The 23714-nt window shown below is 38.5% G+C and overlaps 1 protein-coding gene across 2 annotated transcripts in view; it reads left to right on the top strand.

Moving 5' to 3' along the window:
- MLLT10 (MLLT10 histone lysine methyltransferase DOT1L cofactor) overlaps positions 1 to 23714 on the top strand; it is a 116987-nt gene that overhangs the window by 5226 nt on the left and 88047 nt on the right. For both annotated transcript variants that reach the window (XM_088533977.1, XM_088533978.1), the window contains one exon: positions 14475 to 14529. In XM_088533977.1, coding sequence (XP_088390103.1) covers positions 14475 to 14529 — 55 coding nt within the window. The remainder of the gene's footprint in view (positions 1 to 14474; positions 14530 to 23714) is intronic.

Below are 23714 nucleotides of genomic sequence, written 5' to 3'. Positions count from 1 at the left end.
AATGTAAAGTACTGTAAAAATGGCAGGATTTTTATACTAGAGTATGACCTGGGCTATGAATTTTTGACACACAACTGAAGAATTTAATTCCTCTACCATTTTTGGCATTGCCATTTATATTTTTGTAATGCCCTAGTGACTTAGTCTTTCATAGTCTTTCCAAAGGAGTTCTGTTGGTGTGAGCAAGAAAAAATTAAAAACGTACTCTCCAAACATTTGTCAAGAGAAATACAAAAATACTACTGTTGGAAAAGAGGGTTGTTTCTTTTTTATTAGTTGTGACCTTTTCTTGAGAAAAGCGTCAGCTTTCTTGGGAAGCTTTAAGAGTAACCTTTTATTTTTTGTTAATGATACCAAAGTTTTTATATAAAAATATGAATGATCTCTAAAATAGGAAAGCGAGAGAGAGTGAGGGGCAGTTGGAGAGGCATGGTTTTTTTTTTTTTTTTTTTTTTTTTTTTCCTCCCCTTCCCCTCTTTTGAGTGTGGTAGGGAATTCTCATCAGAATTTAGGATACAGTTATTCCTGACTTCTATTGACACATGGAATTAAGGGGATCTTTACTGCGTTCTAAAGTATTCAGTGTCTTACTGCACACAATAATTTCTTGAGTTTATCAAAGAGAATAGCTTTGGCATTGTTCTGTGTTGCTTGGCTGTTTGAAGTTGTTAGCAAGAAATAGTGATAAATGTAATTTTTCTGTCCAGGATATTTTGTTCTCATTTCTGCCTAACAAGGAGTCTGTTTGTGGTGCACTTCAAGATAATTACTGATCTAGTTATAGAATCTTCCCCGTTTGTAGTATAGCACAGTTTTAAGTGGTTCTCCACTGAAATTGTTGTAAGTGCATGTGTGGTAAAACAGCTTGACAACAGCCCAAGTTTTAACAACTACACGTTAGAAATATGGTGACTCCCTGTGGGGTGTCTCGGGAAAGCCCTAAAGATTCAGAAACTAGACTCGATCTCTGACTTTGGTACAGAAAACTGGAACTGTTTACGTGTTGTAACACGTTTATTGCACGCTGAAGTTGTATCACATTTCATTGCTAAAGTAAATTTCCTCATCATGGCTACAGGAGACTGAGGCTTAGTTCTAATAGCGTTTCTGTCTAGGAACAAAATCAGAATTAAATTAACTGTGCTATACTTAATGTGCCTCTTAATTTTTATCTCTAAAAAGAGAGATATGAGTTTTTGACACTTAGTATGTTTTTCCCTGCTGATGCTCATTCTTCATATATATATATATATATATATATATACTGTCTGTGTGTATGCATGTGTGTGTGTGTATATATATGTGTACACATAAAGCTGCAGTTAATGCTTACTAGGCAAATAAACCAGTTCTGAGACTAGAGTTAATTGTTCATGCTTAAGTTATTCATGCTTTAACAACTGAAAGCAATCAACTGTCTCAGGAGTGTGTAACTCCTGTAGTTGACCACTGAAGAAGTTCATTTAAGAACAGGCCAGAGCAGTTGGCTTCCCACACACTCTGCCTTGTTGGCGCTGGGGTCTACTTTGTCTCCCTTCTTCTGTGCCTGCGAGAGCAGGGCTGTTCGGTCAGCCCTGGAAGCTGCTTGGCTGGTTCGTGTTTGTCTTTGGACAGCGAAGTGGTGACCAGGATTTTGGGTTTTGAATGGTCTGCTACTAATTGGAGAGCACAGTTTTATGTCTCAAAGGCTGTGCTCTGTCTTGGCTCTAGTGGGTGATACTTTTCTGTGTGTGCAAACAACTGAGCACAAATGAATTGCAAACTCGATTCATTTGTTTGACTAGGTGGAGATGCCTGGTAATTATTTACTCATGATTATGTATATGTAGTACATAAGAAATAAAAGAACGTGATCCTACTATGCACTTTTTGCAATTGCTCTGCAAGTGCGTTTTTTTTTTTTTTTTTAAATGTTGCTTGAAAGGTCTTTGATTGTCCCCAAATGAGCTGATTTACCTTAGCTGGTAGTCAGGATCGGCTGCTACAACCTTGCATGTAACCTTTCTGATGTGTGCAGATGTCTGTGAATCTCCGACTCAAAAAGATAAGCAGGGCACATAGGTGTTAATGTAAGGAAAATTCTGTGAGAATGTGTATGTATGGAGTAGTACATAAGGGCTGCCATACTGGCTTGGGAAGCTGGAGGGTGTACGTATGTTGTGCAGATAGTAACTACCGTGTCCAAAGAGTACTCCAAGAGCCAAAGTTGTGGCAGCACTACTGTTTTCAAAAAAATCTTTTTTTTTTTTACCATCAACCCGTTATGTGCCAAACCTTTTTCTGGATGATTTGTAATAATAGTGATTTAATTACAGCATTTAGCGAGGAGCACAGTGACACCATGTTTTGCGTTTTACTGCAGTCTACTCTTCCTTGTGCTTATCATGAAGATGAAGAGGAGCTAGGATAATTTGTGTGATACCAGGCTGTACAGACCCATGCAGTGTGTGCACAACCAGTTAGCTAGTTGTCTGGCTTATTAGCTACATGTGGGTGCTGGTCCTTATTAATCCACAGAGCAGATTTCTGAAATGAACTTCAATGTTATGAATTCCAGAAAGTTTTGTTAGCTCAAGCACAGCTCGACTTGTAACTGTGAGGTCAGCCTGCTTGTAGCTCTGCAACTGAAATAATAAACTGTTAATCTGGATTCACTGCAATATGCATGTTATGAGTATGTCATTGGCTCTGGAAGAATCAGTTTGTACTTGGCTGGTAATAAATGCTCTAACTTGGTAAAGATGGTGGTTTCTCCACTTGACATGTCTGTGTTGTCTCTCTTTGGTGGGAAGTCTTGCAAAGTTGAGTGCAGTGCTGGCTCTGAAGTAAGTGTGTTTGTGCGTCACTGCAGCTGGCCTAAATAAACCACCTGCACTTTAGTCCTGGGGAATGTGTTGAAGGGCTGTGACACCCTGTGGAGCTACCCACATAGGACTGGAGCTTGTGCTCATCTGGATCTCAGCCGAGTCTAGAGTTACTGCACTTGCACATGTATGTCTCTAAGGGTGGGGACAGAAAGACACTGCAGTATCAGGTTAAATCATACGATGCCTAAGAGTTAGGATCCTGGGCTTCAGAAGCTATAGGAGGCAGCTATACTGGCTACCTCCGAAGCCAGGTCAGGCACATGGTATTCTCACAGTGATGGTTCCTTCTAGTAATCCTGACAGACCCGAGATGCTTCTACATCTGCTGCACAGATGATCCGCAGCCTGAACAATTTAGAACAGAGTTTTTTTAATTTCATTTTTTCCTTTTCTCTTTTTTAAATCTGTAATACAAGGCTTGTAGTTCTTCTTCTCTCCAAGGTTCCTTTCCCAAGCTTTCATCATATATATTCTACAAGTTTGTTATAAATTTGCTTATAAGAGTTGTATGGTGTATCCTTAGTTAACCCTCCCATCCTCTTCCTGCCAAAAGCATTTATATAGTGTAGATTTTGCTTTCAGAAGAGGCAGTGAAGGAGGAAAGAGGAATGCAGATTTGTATCATGCAGATTGGTTTGTGATCAGAATTCTGACAATTTTGGCTCAGTAAGCTGTTTATATGGGAATAGGATCTGTATGCCTGTGTTTAGAATTGTGTTTGATGTGGATTTTACATCTGTTATCTGTGCGCTGTAATGAAAGCTAATAATTATGGTCTCAATAGAGACAATAGAGGTGGTCTATAACTTCATTTTAGGAAAAGTACAGCAAGTTGTTGCTTTCTGCTGCTGCTTTTTTTTTTTTTTTTTTTTTTTTCCGTTTTCTTTCCCCAAATTGAGATACTGGCCAACAAATAATTTCAGATTAGTATTTGTATCTTTATTTGAAGGTATTTCTTCAAATAATTCTTACTGCAGCATTGAAACGAATGTGTGTTTATATGTTTCTGTATATATTTTTTTATGTTAAAGGGATAATTTATATGGGAATCTGCAACTACAATTAATCTCAGGTTGCTATAGCAAGTAGTAGGAAAGTTACTTTATTTTTGTTATGTTATTTGTCTGAGTTTTTTTTACACAGCAGTAGAACAGGAATCTTGTAAATAGGAGAGAGAAAACGGACTGTAAAATACAAAATACTAGAAGTTTTTTTTTTTTTAATAAATATGTGAAACTACTATTTATTAGTAATTGGCTCTGGTGAAAGAACAAAGCCTAATACATCCTGTGAATGACTGTGAAACTGGGAGGCAACGAATATCTTTTCATATCTGGTTAACTAGAATAAAATGAATACCTAAAGATGCTTAGGCTTAGCGTGTGGAATGTCTGATTTGAGTGTAACGCCTTACAGGTTGAGTGATGTGCATTTTTTGCCCAGTAGATAGATGGGTGACTGTTGCCTACGTCGTATTCTGGGAGCAGGAGAAAGTCTTTTTTTTTTTTTTCCCTCGTTGAATTAATTTCTTATAAGTAATGATTACAGACCCTTAACTTTGTTGAGCTATGAAACTGAAAGATGACCAGAATTTTGTCTGGTCATCAATATTTGTGGTACAAATGATGGAATGTGCTACAAAAATAGAATATAGTTTCTATACATCCTCCATTGTAACTGGTGACCTGAACCCTTATGCACTGTCTTGTGTGCTCTGCATGTCAAAATGCCAGTATTATTGCTGTTCCTGGTTGTGCTGCCTCTGTTTTGCCTCTTTTTTTTCTTTTTTTTGTGCTTCATTCTTCTTTACTTGTATGCATGCTTGTTTCTTGATTCTTCAGTGCACAGCTGAATTCAAAAATTGATTTGAAACATTGTCTTGCATCAGGAAAAAAATCTTTTTTAACTTTAGACAGTTTTGTTTAATTACAGCTTACCTACATGTATACCTTATTTGCATAATAGAGTATATTTACATTATGCTAAACCTGAATATGTAGAACATTCAGACTTTAAAACAGCATGAAATAATTCCATCACTGAAGTACCACCTCATTTTTTTAACATAGTTATCAATTTATCAGATACTTTTGGTAGATGCTATTCTGTAGCAAAATTATTAACTAAAATAAGTAGATTCTAAAGCAAAATGTCTTCCATTGTAGAAAGTGCTAAATTCTTACACAGAAATGTTTTGAGATTTTTAGTTTCATTTATTTAATGTTCAAACACAGGCAAAATCAGCCTCTAAAATAAGCAAAAAAAACCTCCTCAAATGCTTAGAACCTTCAAAGTTCATGCTAGCATTTTTTATTATAACTAGAAAATTTTAGGGTATGTTTGTAATACATCACTGCAAAGTACTAGGATCAGTGTCATGCTATTGGCCTGCTGACAAAAGCTAGAGTGGCTAGCTGGGAATCCAGCTAAATGTGACAGATGCTCTTTGTAGCCTTCTGACACTTTAAGGAAAAGTTGAATGCATGAACCTTAAAGTTCAATTGTCTGTGGTTTCTGAAGCATCTGACAAGACTTGCTGGTTTCATATATACAGTGGGAAATTCATGGTTCTGGACTTCTGAGGGTGGAACCAGATTTTGATATTGCCTCTTTTACAAGAGCTGTATATCATGATAATGTTCAGTTGCATTCTGTTATCTCTCTTCTAGCTGCCTTATGTGCATGGAGTAAAAGAATGACTAAATGTCACCTGTAGTAGCATGTAGTACATGCTGACTGGATGGTCTTGGAAGAAAAAGAATGCTGATTTGCATGTTGAGTGCCTCTAATCTTCTTGTCATGTTCTATAAATTTATTATCCGTAGATGTTTTTGACAGAACTAAGTGAATCTGCATATATTTTTATTCGTTTTCTTGATAAAGAGAACTAGATTGAGTCTCTCTAATTTATCTAAGTATAAAACCCAAAATGGTTCAGGAAGTCAGGCTGTTTTTCTTCTACCTGTCAAGTGTCTGTTTTTAAAAAAAACTTCTCCACTTCTCCTGAGACAGATGACTGAATAGAGATGGGGCAGAGATTTGGCAAATTTGTCAGCATCAAGAAATGATTATTTGAAGATGGAGATGGCTTAATTTCTTAAGTTGTCAAGTTGCAGAACATAGCACTTAGAAAGAGTGACAGAACGCGTTCGTTTGCTCTATTAGTGGTGTCAGCCAGTTGGGGATTCTCGAATGCTGTCCTTGCCGTGGCAGAAACCCTCATGCTTCCTGGAGTTTCTTTACTGTGGCTTAGAGATGCTAGAGTGGCTTAGAGAGAGTCTATTGTGAATCACAGGTTAGAAACACTGGGCCATCAGTAGTTCTAGTTTGCTTCTTTTCAGCTGTTTATTTGAAAAAATACTGTGTAGTTACCTGGCTACTTGTTGACTTCATTGCTTCAAATACTTGTACTTGCAGGTTTTTATTTATAGAGCTTTTTGTATCAAAAAAGCAGAAGATGGACTTAAAATAAGCTTTTTAATTCTCAGGTACTGAGGGTTGAGACCAGTGAGAAGATACTCTGCTGCATGGCTATAGTTGAGGAGCTAATTCCTATGAAAATGTGTGAGTTGCATAGACAGCAATCCATGGCATTAGAATTTCCATGGCAGCTTTTGGAAAAGATGGTATAGTGTTTATCCTGTTTGTGATACTGAGCAAATGAAAAGCAAAGTTCTGACTGCAACAAGTGTCCTAAGGCAGGGTTTTCAAAAATCAAACATAAACTGGAAGGAGAGGTTTGAAAGTACCTAATTTGATTTAAGGAAGAGTCATCAAAGAAAAGATCAGTGAAATACTGGAGTTAAAAGGAATTAATATGAATATGTAGCCTGAATTTGGTAGGCGTAGAGATTCAGTAATTTTAGCAGCATCTGGAAATGCTTGTTAGTTTTATTGAACTTTCTGAAGGCTTCAAGGGCTGCAAGAATGATCTTTCGTTAGTCATTGTATGTTGGCAGTATCAATTTTGCTTCACAGAAGATAGTTAAAGAATAAGTGGAAAAATGAAAAGTCACTGGTTGTGAGGGTAAGTTATTGTCAGCAGATGTAGACATGGTCAGTCTGGTACACATCCTGTTGTAGGGTCTGGTTTTGGAGTAACTGCCTGTGAATTCTCAATCTGTGGATAGAATATATGCCAAGATGTAAACTTTTACTATATTTGTTCACCCCACTCTGCAAATGTCTATATTATTATTATTTTTTAATCTTGTTGTCCTGTCATGGAAAACAAATTCTTTGTAGACTGCCCAGGCATGTGTCCTTCTGTAAGATACCCCCTGGTGAACTAATTACATTTGGGTTTTCTGGTCAGTCTAGCGTAGCTGTGTGTTATGAAGTAGTTGGTGCAAGTTTGTGTATGTCTGTTTGTCTTCAGAATATGGTATCTGCTTTTATTAGGAGCTATGTTTACATTGATTTAGTAGTATTTGCTGGAATCTAACACAAACTGAATGCTAAAATGACTTTTTTTTTTCTTCTCCCCAGATTTATTTTAGGGGAAAAAAACAAATATCCTTATTCTCAAGGGTTTAATTCCAATGTATATGTGTTTATTTCCTCCCCTTCCCTTCCTGCCTCTCCCCTATTATATTTTGTTTTGTTATTTTAAATCAAGGAAGCTGCCCAAAACACAGGGGAAAGAGTGGTTGTATTAAAAAGAGAGAGAGAGAGAAAGACAAAGCTTAGTACTTTTTCCTCTCTTTGGAGAGGATAGGATACTACTTCCATACTAGTAGAACATGAAAATAAACAGCAAGGAAAAAAAGAAGGTTTAGAAGATAGTTTTGATTAAGGAAAAAAAAAAAAAAAAAAAAAAGGAAATTTAAACTGATTAACTGTAGATAGGATTGCCTAAGTGCACGGTGGGCATAACTGAATATTCAGTCATGTTTTATGATCAGCTTTGTGTGCCTAGTTATTTTCCAGATATGTTTTTTCTTTTTGAATATGTACATCTTGGAAACAGTGGCCATGTGCCTGCCATCATTAAGTTGGTATACACTTACTGCAGTAACTACCCATCTAGTTGTTTTTATTATTTGGAGCCATTTTAACCCATATTAGATTACTTTTTGTTCTCAGAAGTAGTGGTGTCTAAGGCTCTTTGGTATATTCAAAATGTGCAAACTTGGGGAAGATCATCGTAGATCTGGTTCAGCATTTCAGAGGTGAGGGCTTTTCTGTGTATGTTCTCTTACGCTCGGGGTGAGACGGTGTGGGATGGCACATTGTCCAGATGAAGCTCCAGCATGGAATATGGGAATACAGCACAAGCAGCTGTGCTAAAAACTCCAGCTATTGGTGAGTAGGAAGCAAGCCTGATCACAGCATCTGGGTGGCCTGTTAGCAAGCTTGTAGGTTAGAAACTCACCTTCTGAGCAGCTGCTTTGCTCACCTCCATAAAGGTGAGCCAAAGCACCTCCCGAGTGCTTTGGGAATATGTTGAGTTAGTGCATTTTGATGTGTTCAGAAAAATCCAGCAGCATCATGTGCTCTAGAATAGGCACAGTCAGGAGAAAGTTCACTAGGTAAACAGTGAAATAAGCTGTTCATCACTCTCCTTTTTTTCCTTCTTGCTTAGGTTTTAAGAGAGTCATGAGTGTTTGATGGTGTGAGGTGTGTGGTTTTTTTTTCCTCTCTTCCCTGCATAAAAAAAACCCCATAAACTAAAATAACAAAAATAAATTTAAACTCTTTACTGTTTGACTAGTAATTAATATGAATAGCAGGTTATTATTATTTTTTTAATGTTAAGTTGTAATTTCCATTGAGGAAAGGATTGAATGAGTGTCAGATTGCAAGAACTGTATTATTGATTTTGTATGTCTTGCTCTTCAGCGCTGTATAACATAAGATATTTTATTTATAAATTTGAATCTTATATTTCAGTCTTTAAAATGGTTTCCTTTTAGTTAAACCTGGCTTTGTTTGCCTTTGTCAAACAATATGAAACAGTAGTTCTGTAATCAAAATGTCCTTTGGATGAGAGCTATTCTGGAAGAATAGCTGTCATGCTGAATACTGTACAGTTTGAGATAGAAAGTAAGCTTGTAAACTAAACTGTTTGCATATGTGGCTTATGCCTCTTCAAATACTTGAAATGCATGAATGTCAGGCAAACATGAAAAAAATGGGGCTAGGACTGAGTCTAAAAAATATGTCAATTATATAGAAATAATATACAAATAATTCAGTTTCGGTGTGATTTTTATTATTTTTTCTTCCTTTCAGAAAAAAACTCCTTCAGAATTTTAGAATCCTTAAAAAGATTCTCCCAACTGGAATGCCAGTCACCTGTAGCCAGCATAAATGATGGCACTTCCTAACCAGGGTGGTTGTGCCCTTGTGCAGTCCCTTATCTATGTGCCTGGCAGTTAGAGAGTGCTCCTGTGGCTCGGTGCAGTGATGGCTTAAAGAAGTTACCTGGCTGAAAACTGAAGTGTGAAAAAGGAAGAGGGGAGGGGGATGTATTTTGTTTTTACCTCACTGAGCAGGATTTCCATCTGGTCAAGTGAATGCTCTTGTCACAGCGAGGGAGGCAGCAGAAAGTACACAGCAGGGGATAGCAAGTGATGCTCTTTTGGCAGTAGTGTGTAGCTTAAGGTGAACCTGAATTAAAGTCAGATGGAACTGCAGCCTAATTTCTCAGCTAACATTTAGGAATTGTCATCTATCTAATCTGTTGTAGATCTTTTTGTATTATTTAGGTTAATTAGCGACACATTGGTTCATTGCAGTGCTGGGGGGTTGATAGCAAGACTTTACTTAGTTGAAAACCAGTCTTTGAGTGCATAGCTCTGCTGGCCTGGCAGAATTTAGGAAGAATCTGTGCATAAGTATTCCTGTGACCCTGCTTTTCTTAAAACAAGGTATGATGTGTAATGGTTGTCTGCAGAGTGAGACAGATCATGTTCTATGAAACTTACTCCAGATTTACAGAACCCTGCAGGAAGAGCAAGGCTATGTTCCTGTTTTTCAGTTTTTTTTCTTCTTTCCTACTTGGATAGCCTTTCTATTCTCTCTATCTTCCCTATCTACATATGTCTTTGAGTCTTTCTCTTAAACTGATGTAATCAGAGAAAGTGAAAGACCAAGACAGAGACTTTTGAATCTTTGCTTTTCCTCTTTTTCCTGCTTGAAAAAAATGCCGGAGTTGGAATAACCGAAAAAGCTCCAATCCTAAGATTTGTCAGACTCCCGCAAGGAGTCCGCTAGGTCTGACTGTTTTGATCAGGCATCTGTACCGTTAGCAAAATATTATACAAAATATTATATAGTGCTGCTTGGGGTAGTTGTAGCTTGTGGCTGAAATGGAGAGGAATATTTATCTGAAATAGGGAGAGGAAGCTCTGGGCTGTGATACAGTAGAGCCAAATTGGACTGAAATGCAATGTTAGATACATATATATACACATATATATTTTTAAAAGCTCTTTATTTAGTTTTCCTATTTTACTCTTCCCCTCTGGGAACTCTTTGCGCTTATTATCTCCAGTGAAAATCTCCATTCTTATTTTACTGTTCTTTATTTCTTCTTCCTTATTTCCACTTTTTTGATAATGAGGAAAGAATTTGTTTCTTTCCCCTTCTTCTGGGGCCTCCCATACTTTTGACCGCTGTAGGCCTCTGCTGTCTGGCTTTTTAAAGTTGGATCAACTGCCAAAGACCCCTCAGGAGTCCGTGTTTTTTTTCTTCAGACCCAGGCAGTCTCAATTCATCTGTCTGCTAAGGTTACTGGGTCAGTCTTTTTTCTCCTAAGTAACTTGCTACTTTTGTTGCTCTGAGGTGCATTGTGACAATCACACTATCACACTGTTCCAACTGCAGATCTGTGAGGTTGGTTTCTCTCTTCTCCTCTCCAGGAGATCTCATAGTCCCAAGCAATTCTTGCTGAGAGTTCATCTGAATTCTGCTTGGACAGAAGCCAGATCCATGAACTCAATCTGTTCAATCAAGGAGTTGTAAAAATAAGATGTCCCATGTTACTTGTTGTAAGGATAGGAAAGGAGGGAACAGCTGTCACTGGCTGCAACTTCGGTCTTCTTTCAGCCGGCGCTGGTGTCTTTTTCCTTCATCTTCTTTAAATCTGATTCAACTGGCACTGCCTATATCAGGACTAAGACTTGACGACGCACAGCTGGAGAAAAGAGCCCATACATAGTCTGTGTGCCCATATATGAGGCATCATCTCAGCACCTATGCAGTGCCCTGAGATCCAGGTTTTTTTCCTCTGCACAGGTCGTATGCAAAGAGGGGTTTAGTGGAGATTGGTCTGTTATTGTTTATTGGTCTGGTTGTTTAGACGCATCAAGAGCCTCCCATAACTCAACTGGAAAAAGGTGACACGGTTCAGACAGACAAATGAGAAATGATAGGTGACTGGGCTTCTGGGATGTATACGTATTACTTTATTTGCACACAATTACTTTATTTCATTTCTCCTGCAGAATCTTTTGTACCTACATAGTCTACCTGGTTTGGAAGTGACTAAGGTATTTTTTCAGAATTTGCAAATTTTTGGGTCAAAGTATCATTTTCTTTAAAGTGATTGCTGTAAGATTTTAGAAGTGCTAATAAGTTAAAATATAATGGTTTACTATTTACTATTTTACTTGCTATTCTTATATAAGCAGAGATGAGGCACACTATGAAAACAATTGCTTTGTGAATTTTTGTCAAATTCATTGGAGAAAGAGAACAGTAAAATAGTTTTACTGTGAGGTGTGAGTTGGCCTGGGCGAGAAATGGGTAACAGGGTTGGAGAGAGTGTAGGTTGGTAACAGCTCGTGTTACAACCTGCAGGAAGAGGGGAAGTGCTCACTGTGTGGCTGGTGTGTGGCCTTCTCTGTGCTGCGTGAGTTACTCTGGCGCTGCTTCAGTGTAGATCGTAGCCAGAAGTCACAGCCCAGAAAGTGCTCTGCATCCTCAGTGTCCAAGTATCTCCTCCCTGTCCTGGCCACAGCTCCCTGACAGCCGAGCTCTGCAGGCTGCTCCCTGCCTGGGAGAGGCTTCCGGCACCGCTCCCTGTGCTCCAGCTCTCTTCCAGGGTCAAAGTTTCCGCCTCCGCTTCTCGTTTCTGCTTTCTGACTTCTATGGTGGCAGCTAGAGCTGCAGGGGAGGATGAGGGGAGACCTAATCAGCCCAAGTCCCACAGGGATTTGGGACTTGGAAAAAAAAATGTGGAAAGTTTGCCCTGCAGAGGCTGGATGGAGCACACTTTTAACCCTTCTGCATAAGGGACTGGTTCAGCTCCTTGTTGTTCAGTATCCTGTGTCAAAATGCTTACTCTGTTCCTGCTGCGGTTCCCTGTCTTCAGTTTTGCTGATGCAGCTGTTCATGGGAGTGTGCTGCAAATTGGATCAGTGATAAATGAAAAGAGAAAGTTAATTTCCCTTGGTTTCACTGAGGCCAGCCCTACAGAGTGTTGCCTCAGCTGAGGGAGTGGTGGAAGGAGATGAGTAAGGGAGAGGTGACGGGAAGGAGGAGAGGAGATCCTCCTAAACTGGTTTTACCACTAATGCAAATGTATGTCATGCTTCCACAGGCTTGGAGAGGTGGGGCGAGGCGATTAACAGCTTCCCTTCTCCCAGTGTGAGATACATCATTAAAGGAAGTTCCATCTCCATATAAGGAAGAACTTCTTTACTGTGGGGGTGACAGAGCCCTGGAACAGGCTGCCCAGAGAGGTGGTGGAGTCTCCTTTGGAGGTCTTTCAAATCCACTTGGATGCCACCTTGTGCCACATGCTCTAGATGTCCCTGCTTGAACAGGGGGTTGGACTAGATGATCTCTAGAGGTCCATTCCAACCTCAACCATGCTGTGATTCTGTGAACACCTCAGCCCACTGGGCTCAAGTTCCTAGGTGGAAGCTTTGGTGTGGCAGCAAACTTCCCTGCACTGTCACACTTGGTGTTACTTCTTACTTTGAGAATCTGATTCACTGGATGGGTAACTCATAAAAATGTAACCTGCAGATACCAAGCGTCTTACAGTAGCTAGCATCTAATGTTTGGAGGGCTGAAATGTTAAAATACTCTCCTACTGCATGTGTATGGCCTGTACAATTTAATAACATTTTGCCCAGTAAGATTTTGTTTAAAATGAGCTCAGCATTTGCAAAGAAATCCTCTTGTGTCATGTTCTGAGTTTGCTGGCAGCCTGAAAAAAGTGATTCAGAAGTTTTCAGCCACCTGAACCTTTGAATTCCACTATAGATTTAGTACTACCTTTTAATAAATTTCTGATAACTTTAACAGGTGAATGTGAGGGGAGGAAAATGAAGCAAAGAACAAAAACTGCAACATTCCTAAAGATGCGCCCTGTGTGCAGCTGTTTATATCAATCTACTGAGCTAAAATAATTAAAAAAGAATGTCTTGTACTGTTTTGTGAAATTCTTGCTGCTAGACCAGTCTTTTAGGTGAATAGGAACAGGTGGCCCTCAAGATGAACTTCAGCTATATGAATTTCAGGAATCAAATGCTTTATTCCTTAAATAAATTTGGGCAATCTATTTCTGAGGCACTTGCAGTATCGTAGTCTCCTTTATCTGCTGACTTGGCAGTTAGCTGATACGAAAAACAGGGCTATGCAGGGAAGCCAGGGAAGATCTGTGGTTATGCCAGGTGTCCCTTTCCATTTGAAGGATATTATATTAAGTTTGCATCTGATGATACGATTTTTCTCCATTTTTTAGAAGTTTGTTAGATTGATGTGCTTTCAATTGTCTCCGACTTGGGAATATATAAAGGTTGCAATAATCCAATGTCTCAGTATAGACTCTCCTGTCGTGCTGTTTCCTTGCATATCGTTTGGAGCAGTGAAAGTGAAATAATTGTCTAACCTGTTCCATTTCTGTCGTCTGTTCAGTGATTTGGTATTGTCCTTAATATGAAGTTTATCTGGTTCTAGATTAGTGTCAGCTATAACAAAAATGATATCCTGGTGCGGTCCTGGCAGATGTTATAACAATATGCTGTAAAACTGCAAGTTTCAAGGCGGCCAGTGTACGGGAATTTCAAGGATGGGTCAGCTTTTGACCACGTTTTCCTAAACGGAAACCAAGATTGTTTTCAGCTTTGTAGAATAAATGAGTTGGCCGTGACTTTGTAAAGCCAGCTAAGATACGTGCGCCTGTACAAGTTATATCTATGGTGCATCTTTGTGATTGACCGTCCTGGTGAGCTCTGAGATTCCAGGAGAAAGAAATAAGGGAGGGAATTCTTGGATTATGCCTAAGTTTCTTACCACCGAGTAAGCCTGTCCTGTGCTGCAGTTTCTGAAGGCTTGTCTCTGGGATTCTAGGGTGGGAAATCCCCCAATAAAAACTTGGAGGTAGAATTGCAGGGAACTTAAAGAACAGTGTAAATATCTGAATGAAAAAGCTTTGTTTCTGATGATCTAATGATAACGTTAATAGTCAAGTAAAGGTTAAGGGAAAATGTACCTATTAACTTTTAGAGAATGATTTGTCTCTCTCTCTTCTCCCAATCTCCCCTTTTTTTTCTTCCCCTAACTACAGATATCTTTAATTTGTGTGGTTTCTTTTGCAATGCTCCTATGATCATTCCATTTTTTTATTTTATTTTTGCTTTTTTTTCCTAGAGATGTGAATTATGCCCTCATAAGGATGGTGCTTTAAAGAGAACAGATAATGGGGGTAAGTTTTATTCTTATTTTTTGTAAACTCTCTTATCTTATATGAGGAGAATAAGACTGTGAAAAGAATACATAGGAATCCTAACCATAAACCAGGAAGAGCAGCTAGTTTATCAAGCTAGATGGCTTGGAAAGAGGTAAATATTTCCCAATAGGCTTTACTTCTCCAGTTTAGGTTGCATTTAGTTTGAGAAAATAAATCATTACTTTTGGCTTTATTTTTAGATAACAGTAAAGGAGAAACTGCTTTTTAGTACAAGATTCTAATATTAAGGTTTGACAGAGATAAAGGATAATATGTATATGTATTCAGATGGAGTTTGCACATTTATAGAAAGCTGTTGGAAGTGCATCATTCATTCTTATGCATGACGGAGAGTGGATTTTTAAGTCTGTAGTGCCAACTGAATGCAGCAGTACATTTTAAAAGGATAGCTCTTTCATGCATGGCTTACTAATAGGTTCTGCAACAAAGAAGTTAAAGAAGTTGGAGTAGTGATTTACTGTGCCTTGCATCTTTCTAATTGCATCATTCAGGATATCATCAGTTCTGCTCCTGCTGAGTAGAACTGCTACAGAAGTCTGCTGAATAGTCTGTCTTGGTTATATTTTTACTAATAGCCGGCTCATATAAAATTAACTTTTCAATTACTTTTGCAAAACCTTGTTCTATCCTTATTAAAAACCTCTAAATTCTAGTTCCTCATCTATCTTAACTAGCCTAGTGTTTTTGACAGTGAGACACTTCTGTGAGCAGAGGAAGGATGATCAGCACTTGAGATTTTGTTTACACAGTCTGCATACTTTGTATTCTGAAGCTTTTTTTTCCGCATACATAATTCTCTAACTAAATTTGTATTTTGCATCTGCTTAGTGTTAATGTAATTGATGCAGCTAGGTTTGCTATTTCTGTAGCTGTTGAGTTGTGGGAACACAGAGCCCACCTGACCCCGGGTTGCTCTGTGCTCCCTCCTGGGTTCACTTTGTGATGTGGAGCCTACGTCCTGGCGTTGCTCATTCTAGCATCGGGTCAACTCGGATGTGCTTGTGAGTGTCCAGCCATTTGTGGGTGCTGGGGGGTTGCATTGAGTCTGTGTTGTCTCTGTATTAGTGGAGGTATCTTTAGTACCAGTCCAGGATGTTACTGTGAAACTTGTCTTCCTCTCGAAGGCAGCTAACATGGCAGGGTTGAATTAATTTCTTCAAAATACCACCTGGACACTTGCTTTTTACCAAACGAGCTATAGGAAAGTCTCCGCTTTTGAAAGCTGCAGTAAGTTTTCTGAACTCAGAAATAAATGAAAAACTGAAATGTTTCTATTTTTATTCCTAGTTGTGGTCAGGAATGGCTTGTTTTTCTGTATGCCTTTTTTCTTCTTCTTTTTTTTTATCCTCCATGGCATCTTGAAGGTCTATTTTGACAGTGTACATCAAAGATCTGAACATATAAGTGATAATTCCTCTTGCAAAAAGTTTAAGTTACTCACTTTTCAAAGTTACATTTGAATTCATATCTACAAGTAATTTTCCATGTAAAATGGAAATTATTTAAATGGCAAAGATGTTAGGTCGTATTTTCATGATGAAACATTTTCATCAATATCCTTGGCTGTTACAATATAGACATATTTCAGACATAGAAAACATTGTATTGTGGATAGAACACAAGTTAAATATAAGACAATTTTTATACTTTTCACACTGGAGTTGCATGACTTCGGCTGTCACTTCTTTTGGAACTTGGTCAGCTACCAGAGTTGTCACTTAAGAGATGAAGGCAGTGACCACAAGTGTCCGAGACATTTGAAATAGTCTTTGCGTGCAGTCTCTGCTATCTCAGCTCCCACTTCTGCTATACTGTTTAGGCATTGTGCCAGTTTAGAAGTGAGTTCCTATTGGAGTTATAGGATTATACTGGTTATAGGATATCTTTTTTTTTTTTAATCATGTCTGTAGGAAATACTTCCAGTATTTGATTTGAAAATCAGTTTTTGTCAACTAGTGTTGTTGGACAGGTTTTGTTCAGCTATCTCATGTATATTACAACAGAGTTTATAAGTCATTATTGAGATTACATTTCTGTCAGCCCTCATGAATACACGAAAACTCAAAACTTCATAGCGGAGAAGTCTTAAGAATCTGAAGAGTCTGAAAACAGTTCCCCTTCTGTAATGGGTCTTGTAGGTACTGAATACAGGAATTTCTATCTTTTGGGCCAAGTGTGCTTCAAATAAAAGTCTCGCAGAAGGATGTGAGCTTGGACTAGTTTTGCATTTCTAAAATCTGTGTTGTTAATCTGGAGATTTCCTTTTTGGAGCAGTTCTGTCAGACATTTTACATGGATCCTGTCAGTGCTAGCAGACAGTGGTAACAGAAGAGGACAGATGTATCATGGAGACCAAAAGTGTTTGGGCCACTCTCTTCAACAGTATTTAACAGGATTCTTGGGAAATCCCCGTTGTTAGAGGCTTTCTCAGATTCATTTCCCAGCTAGAGGTGGGCATTTATGCTTCGGGACTTCTTGATCCGCAGGTGGTTACCTTTGTGATTAGTAGGGTGTGATGGATTCTTGTTCTGTGAATTGATTGAATTAGGAATTTTCAGTGTCCATAGTGTCATGTGGCAAGGAGCTTCACAGCCGATCTATGCATCGGGTGAAAATGTACAGCTGCTTGTCTCAAGCCTATTGCTGTACCATATTATTTCATGCCATCTAGCATTTGCCTAGGAAGTAGAAATAAGCAGTTATTGCATGTTCTATGTTCTGCTTTTATAGATCTCTGTCATCTTCTTTTCATGGCTCCTGGCTGGCCTCAGACTGTTTGGGTGAATATCCCTTGTACAGAGGTCTGACCATTGCTTTCCACCTTCTTTATGTCTTTTCCAAATGATACCTAATCCTTACCAGAGCTGAATATGAAATTATAGAAATGCAAATCTACTGCACTTGAGGCCATGGAGTGTCTAGGCTGTAAAATGATTACAGTGTGATTTAGTGTTGTCTAGTGCAGACTGCTAATACAATTATGGGTCACCATTTTTTTGGTACAAACTTTGTCTTTAATCAAGTATTTTCACTAATCTCATCATATACATTTATCTTGAAACAGCAATAGATTCTGAAATTAGAATAAAATTTGTCTTTTTTGAATAAGATTTTTGTTTGAAAATGCTCTAAAAATTGCATGAGTGGTTTCCTATATCTGCTCTGAAAACAGAAGACCTGGCTAACTCAAATTTTTGAAGCATTAGCTATTTTTACAGCCACTATGAACTCTTGGCTATTTAAGTTGTTTTGTGGGGGGTGGAGCAAGGGAAGTTCAGTTACCTCAGATAATAGAAACCCCTAGACAGCACTATGTAAACACATCCTTAGCCAGTGCTGCAGACTCATCCAGATGTTCCTGCACCGCGTTGCCGGTGTGTCTGATTCTGGAAGGATGAAGGAGTGTTTCCAAAGCCCTAGTGCCGAGTGGCATTTTTTTGTTGGTAACCCTTGTTTACAGTGGAGGCTGCACAAATGCCTGACTTACTGGAGCAGAGAAGGTGCCTGCTCTTGCCATAAGCAAAACCTATGGTGAGTCCCAATAGATATATCTGTGCGTGTGTGAGCTGGTGATGTCCTTTTGTGTGTGTTCCCGTGCCTCTCCAGAGCTTTCCCCTGCAGGAGACCTGAGCTGACCCTGGCAGGAGCAGCTCAGATCCGGTGGCACGTATTTATGCAGACTCTTCCATACAGTGGCCTTTTTCAGGCCATTCCATGTGTCCCGCTTCCCTAGACGTTGGAAACAAGACAACTGCACTTAGCAGAGTGCTCTTGGTACTAGTATCCGTGCTGTGGCTCAGCTGTCAGTGCATTGAGGTATTAAGAATGACTCAACTATATTTAATTAATTCATTTGTAGTGGAACATTGCAGGATGATCAGGGTGATTGTCAGAAAATTTAGGAATAAGCCTTGAATATGTAAATAATATATTTTTTTCAACTTTTCAGCTGCTTGATATCTTCTGCTGTTTTATAGATATTAAGTCTTGTGAACAAAAAATAGTCTGCCGAATATTTGGATTTTGTGGATTCTTTTATCATAAGCATTGCAACTTGTTAATTGTTTGCAGGCTGCATTTTTTTTAAAGTTCTATTACATTGCTTTTTTGATGATATTGAGAGTGTAATTGAGATAATTGAGAGTAGGATTGAGTTGAAAAAGGAACTTTGCTACCTCAATGCACTTATTGACAGAATTCCTTGCTAAATTGTACTAATGTTCTTTTAAGAGCTCCACTATGATAAAAATACATGACTGACTATAATTTTTTTTTTTAATGAGGAGAAATGTTTGTGAATTACTTACTGATTTGCTGTCTTATGTATAAGACGACTGCTGAAAGACTAATTTTTCTTCAGGACAATCTTTGTACTCATGTGGTGCCTTTTTTTTTTTTTTTTTTTTTTGTTAAGAGAAGCAGAAGAGCAATAAATGATCATTTATTTGAAGATAGTTGAGAACTGTAGGCCATTTGGTTGAAGCAGGTAAATTTCAGTGTAGCAATGTTTTGTTAACTTAGGGGTCTAATGCTTTAACTGTTTAGAAAAATCTCCTTGTTTGTTTGACACAGTGAGGAGAGGAAGTAAAACTGGTCAGTTCAACAGATTATAGTTTGAATCCCAGTTCTTATGTCTTCTGATAATATTCAACATGTATTATCGGCTTTTTAAGCAAACTGTTCTGTTATATGCAGTATTTAGAGTGTCTCGTTTAAATAGTTTTCTTACAGTAATCTTTGTCCACATTTATTTGGAGGTCTAAAAGGCTCTTTTTTTTTTTTTTTTTTTTTTCCCCTCCACAAGTTGTTGCTTTGAAATTTGATTCCCAGGATGATGATCAGGAATGCTGTGTAACAGCATTCTTTGTATCAGCTTCTCACCAAGACTTCTTTCATGCAGCTGCTTGGGAAAAGGCCAACCAACAATGCAGTGATTTTAATGTCATCATTCAGGCTTTCTTCTCATCTCATGGGTTAGCACAGGGATCTCCTAAATCTATAATAAACATGTGCTAGCTTTTCCTATTATTATTATGTACTATAATAATTACAGTTCTCTATATCAGATGTGCAATTCTGCTTTGTTTTCTTAGTCCTAATAGACAAGAACATGGATGGTGGCAGGTGCAGAGATTGTGAAAGAAATGCACAAATATACAAATATTCTCCTCCTCTTGTATGGATTTTTAGGATTTTACCTGTGTATTTTTTCACTAGGAAAGGTGGCAAGAAAGTATAAACCAATAAAAAAAATTACTACTAAAAATATAATACATAACAGTAAATATATATCCTCATAAAACATTTTTTGAGAAAGTTTTAGATATCTAAACTTTAAGAAAGTTTAGATATTTCTGTCATTTTTGTCCTTTGCTGTATAGTATGATTGGGAAGGGGAGGGGGAAGAGACTCTTTAACACCATTGCATAATTGCTAAAAATTATGTGCTTGCTCAGTGGAATCAGTGGGTCAGTGGGATATCATCTTTAGCTACTCCAAAAAACAAGCTATTGCTGTGATGGCAAGTGATGCTTCAGAGAGAATTTTTCTTGTCTACTTTCTTTCTTTTTTTTTCTTTTTTTTTTTTTTTTTAGGAGAGGTGCAAAGTGTTGATAAATGATGATTTTTTGATGAGAATTCTGTAGTAGGATTCTGTGGAATGCAGTCTCTTCTTTATAGGCAAATAGTATTTCATCTGCTTTATTATTTTTTAAATAGAAATTGTCACTTTCATTCTGGGCACCAGTGATAATGTGGGCAAGAAACTACTGCAGTGTTGAGCTCTTCTTCATCCATCTTTAAAAAAGATTGGATCAAACAATGTACTACGTGTAATAGAGCAAAGACTAAAACTGTATTTACTACGGTCAAGAAGCTGCAGTATCTCAACTGGCAGCTTTCTTATCTGCAAGTTATTATTTTTACAGAAAATGAGGGCCTGGATCGAAACAGAAGTGTATAAAAAGTCCTAATGAAGAGATGGTTGACTAAATGGTCGACTAAATGGTCAAATAGTGCTTAATCCTTCCCTGTGGCAAATAGCAACAGTAAGCTTTGTAAGTACATCTGTGATGGCTTCACCTTTCTGACTGGAAAATACCTGGCTCCTGGGGTCAGTCAGCAGATCTGATAGTTGCAGAGGGTGCCATTTCATGTACCACAAGCCTATTGACCACCACAGAGGTGCGAGCTGTGAGGGCTTTTTTTTTTTTTTTCTCTCTCCCCATGACTGGGTGTTTCCTCTCCTGTGGTTTTGTAATCATAGAACTCTCCTGTTTCCTCTCCTGTGGTAATCACGTAATCATAGAACTTTACCTTGAGTTCTCTCAACTACTTTGCTGATCTGACTGGAAAGTAAAGTTTCTTTTCCAGGCTTAGTAATCAGTTGAATACAATTTCATCTGGTTTGCTATGTGGCAAGATTTAACTAAAAGGAGCTAGTAGGAATGTACCGTTGAAAGTGAAGGGTCAAGTGGGACTTCACTTCTTGGTGACAGCTCACATTTGAAATGGATTGAGATGTACCCTTAAATTACATCCTTGAATGGCCTTAATAAGAGACTAGCATTCAAACCAAGAAACGCTTAGTACAGAAGATACATTTCATTTGGTTTAGGAGAGAGCTATAGTTTTTTTTTTTTTTTAATAAAAAAAAAAAGTGGGGGAAATGATAGATTCCTTAGAAACAGACACAGAAGACATTAATAGCTTTAACTCCACTTGTGTGTGTGCAGTTGTGAGGCGATGGTGACATCCCTGCGGGCTGTGGTGTGACCAGCTTGTCGGGGCGGCTGGGCCTGAGAGTGGCTTCGTGGTCCTGGGCTCTGCAGTCTGCGCTTTGCAGAACAGCTTCACCCAACACTGCGGCCCGTGGCGCTGCCCCTGGACGTGCTCTCTACCTGCCAGCTCAAAAACTGATTTGTGCTGTAGCTGTTGATTGTATTATGAAGTAAAAGATTTTAAGATCAAAGCTTTAAATCTTTCTGCTGAATGAACATAGAAACCTGTGAACTTATTTGCAGGGAAAATGCTTGTGAATGAGTGCTTAAGCTGTAGTTGTAAAAATTTAGGCTGATAATGACTGCTAATACTGTGTGCAATTTATCTTCCTTTTTTTTTTTTTCCCCCTCCATTAATTTAAGATTACTTTGATAGAGTTTCCATCTAGTTCTCTTATATAGCCTTCCTGGTAACAATCTTTCATGTGCTGAAGGTGAAATTAAGAGTTATCTACTAATTGTCACACTGGGATAGCAAGCCTTTTTTTTTTTTTTTTTTTTTTTAGTTTGGGTTCTGGAATCTGGTATTTGTTAGCTTGAAAGTTAGTTAATACTGCATATTCAAATTCTATCTGCTAAATGTCTAAAATTAGAATATTTTCACTGCATTAAAGCTAGTTAGGCACTGCAAGTGAAATCTTTAAGCAAACACTTAAAAGTTTTGCATGCCAAATCAGCAAAACCACAGCACTGGCTAAGGCTGAAAAACCATCAGGAACAGCTAAGAGAAGTCAGAATACCACATTATTTTTTCTGTCATTTATTTTATAAGAGGAGGAATGATAAAAATAATTCTTATTCCAGCAGTAACTAGTGAGGATGTTGTAAACATTGAATGTGTGGAACAAAGGGACTGGCATTAAAAAAAATCTAAAACATGGATATCAGTTTTTTTTCACACTTAAACATTGGTAAAGCTTAAAAGGATTTCATTTAATTATGTCTTTGGAGAAACAGATGTATGGTTGCTGACAGAGTTGGTAGTGGCCCAAAAATAGTGAGGTGGTAAGTAATTTGAATAGGAACTTTACAAAACAATCTGATGGCTTCAGATGGAATTAATTGAGGAATGTGTGTTTTAACATGCTCATAAATCCAGGCACAAAGACTGTGCTTGCTTGTCTTAGCAGTTACACATACAGTTTGAATGGGTCTCTTTTTAGGATGTTCATTACTCCAGCAAACAAAATAAGATGTCATCTGGCATGAAACAGTAGACAAAAGAAGGCCTCAAATCTGAGCACGGCAATCGGTGTTTTATTCATTTGAGACTCGGAGTCCTGAGCGGTGCCTGAGAATAACTGCCTAGAGGAGGAGGAAAAGTGGGAGCTTCTTGTGGCAAAATAGCAGAATAATTCCTTCCAACGAGGAAGGAGGCTTCTGTCCCCTCAACCAGAGGAGTTTGAGTTTTTCATGAAAATGGGCTGTTATGCCAGTCAGTGCAGTAACTGGGGACAGAGGGTCTTGTCTAATCCTGCCTTTAAACCTAGGCTAATATAGCAGAGGATGCAAGACAGCAGAGGCAGACTGTGTATGGTGATGAGCATGAGCGATCCTGAATCTGTAGCCTAGAGAAGCTTTCCTTAGAAAGAGATCTCTGCTTTTCTGATTCCCACTTTTGATGTTATTTATGCATACATAAGTATACATATTATAGACCTAATTACAAAAGGTATATGCAGAACATGGAGCATGTAGCAAAATCCTGGGATGTTTCTTCTGCCATCTGAGAGGGCGATGGAAGCATTTTATCACAATGTTGTATTGTCAGGATCCTTCTTTGATCACAAAAATGTGGAAAATAAAGGTACTTGCATACTAGTAGCTTATTCTTCCGTCAGAGACAGAAGAGAGCTGTTGTGCATTCCTGGTTTGGTGTTCCTGGTTGGCCTTGTTTCCACATGTTCCTTTTTGTAGTAAGAATGAATAGTCTTTGGAAGTTCAGGAAAAACATCTGTTTACTTTTCTGTTTTCCTCCTCTATCGTTTGGTCCTTATGGTGGCGGTGCGTATTATTGATGTTCCTCAAGCCTTGATGACCGTTTTGTGGGAGAGTCTTCAGGCCTCTTGAACTCTGTAAAGATGGAGAGTCCACAGGCTCCCCAGGCAGCTTGTGCTGGTGTTTTACCACACATGGTGAGAGAAGTTCCTCCCTGGAGCCTCCTTCAGAGAGCTGCTCCTTCTGCTCTTCCGCTTGCCTTCTGCATCTGTCCTGTCCCTTGGCCGACTTCCCCCCAGCCCTGGGTGGGAGCACAGGCGCCCTGCGTGTTGCTCTCCAGCTCACAGTTTTATTTTTCATCCCTAGTGAACTTTTGAATGAAATAATGTTTGAGCAGTCGTGTAGAGGATTTGTGAGTCCCGG

Source organism: Tinamus guttatus, unplaced genomic scaffold (assembly GCF_059628265.1).
Source record: "Tinamus guttatus ecotype Peru unplaced genomic scaffold, ASM5962826v1 Tinamus_guttatus_pri_ptg000530l, whole genome shotgun sequence".
Lineage (NCBI taxonomy): Eukaryota > Metazoa > Chordata > Aves > Tinamiformes > Tinamidae > Tinamus > Tinamus guttatus.
This window is presented reverse-complemented; position numbering and strand designations above follow the sequence as displayed.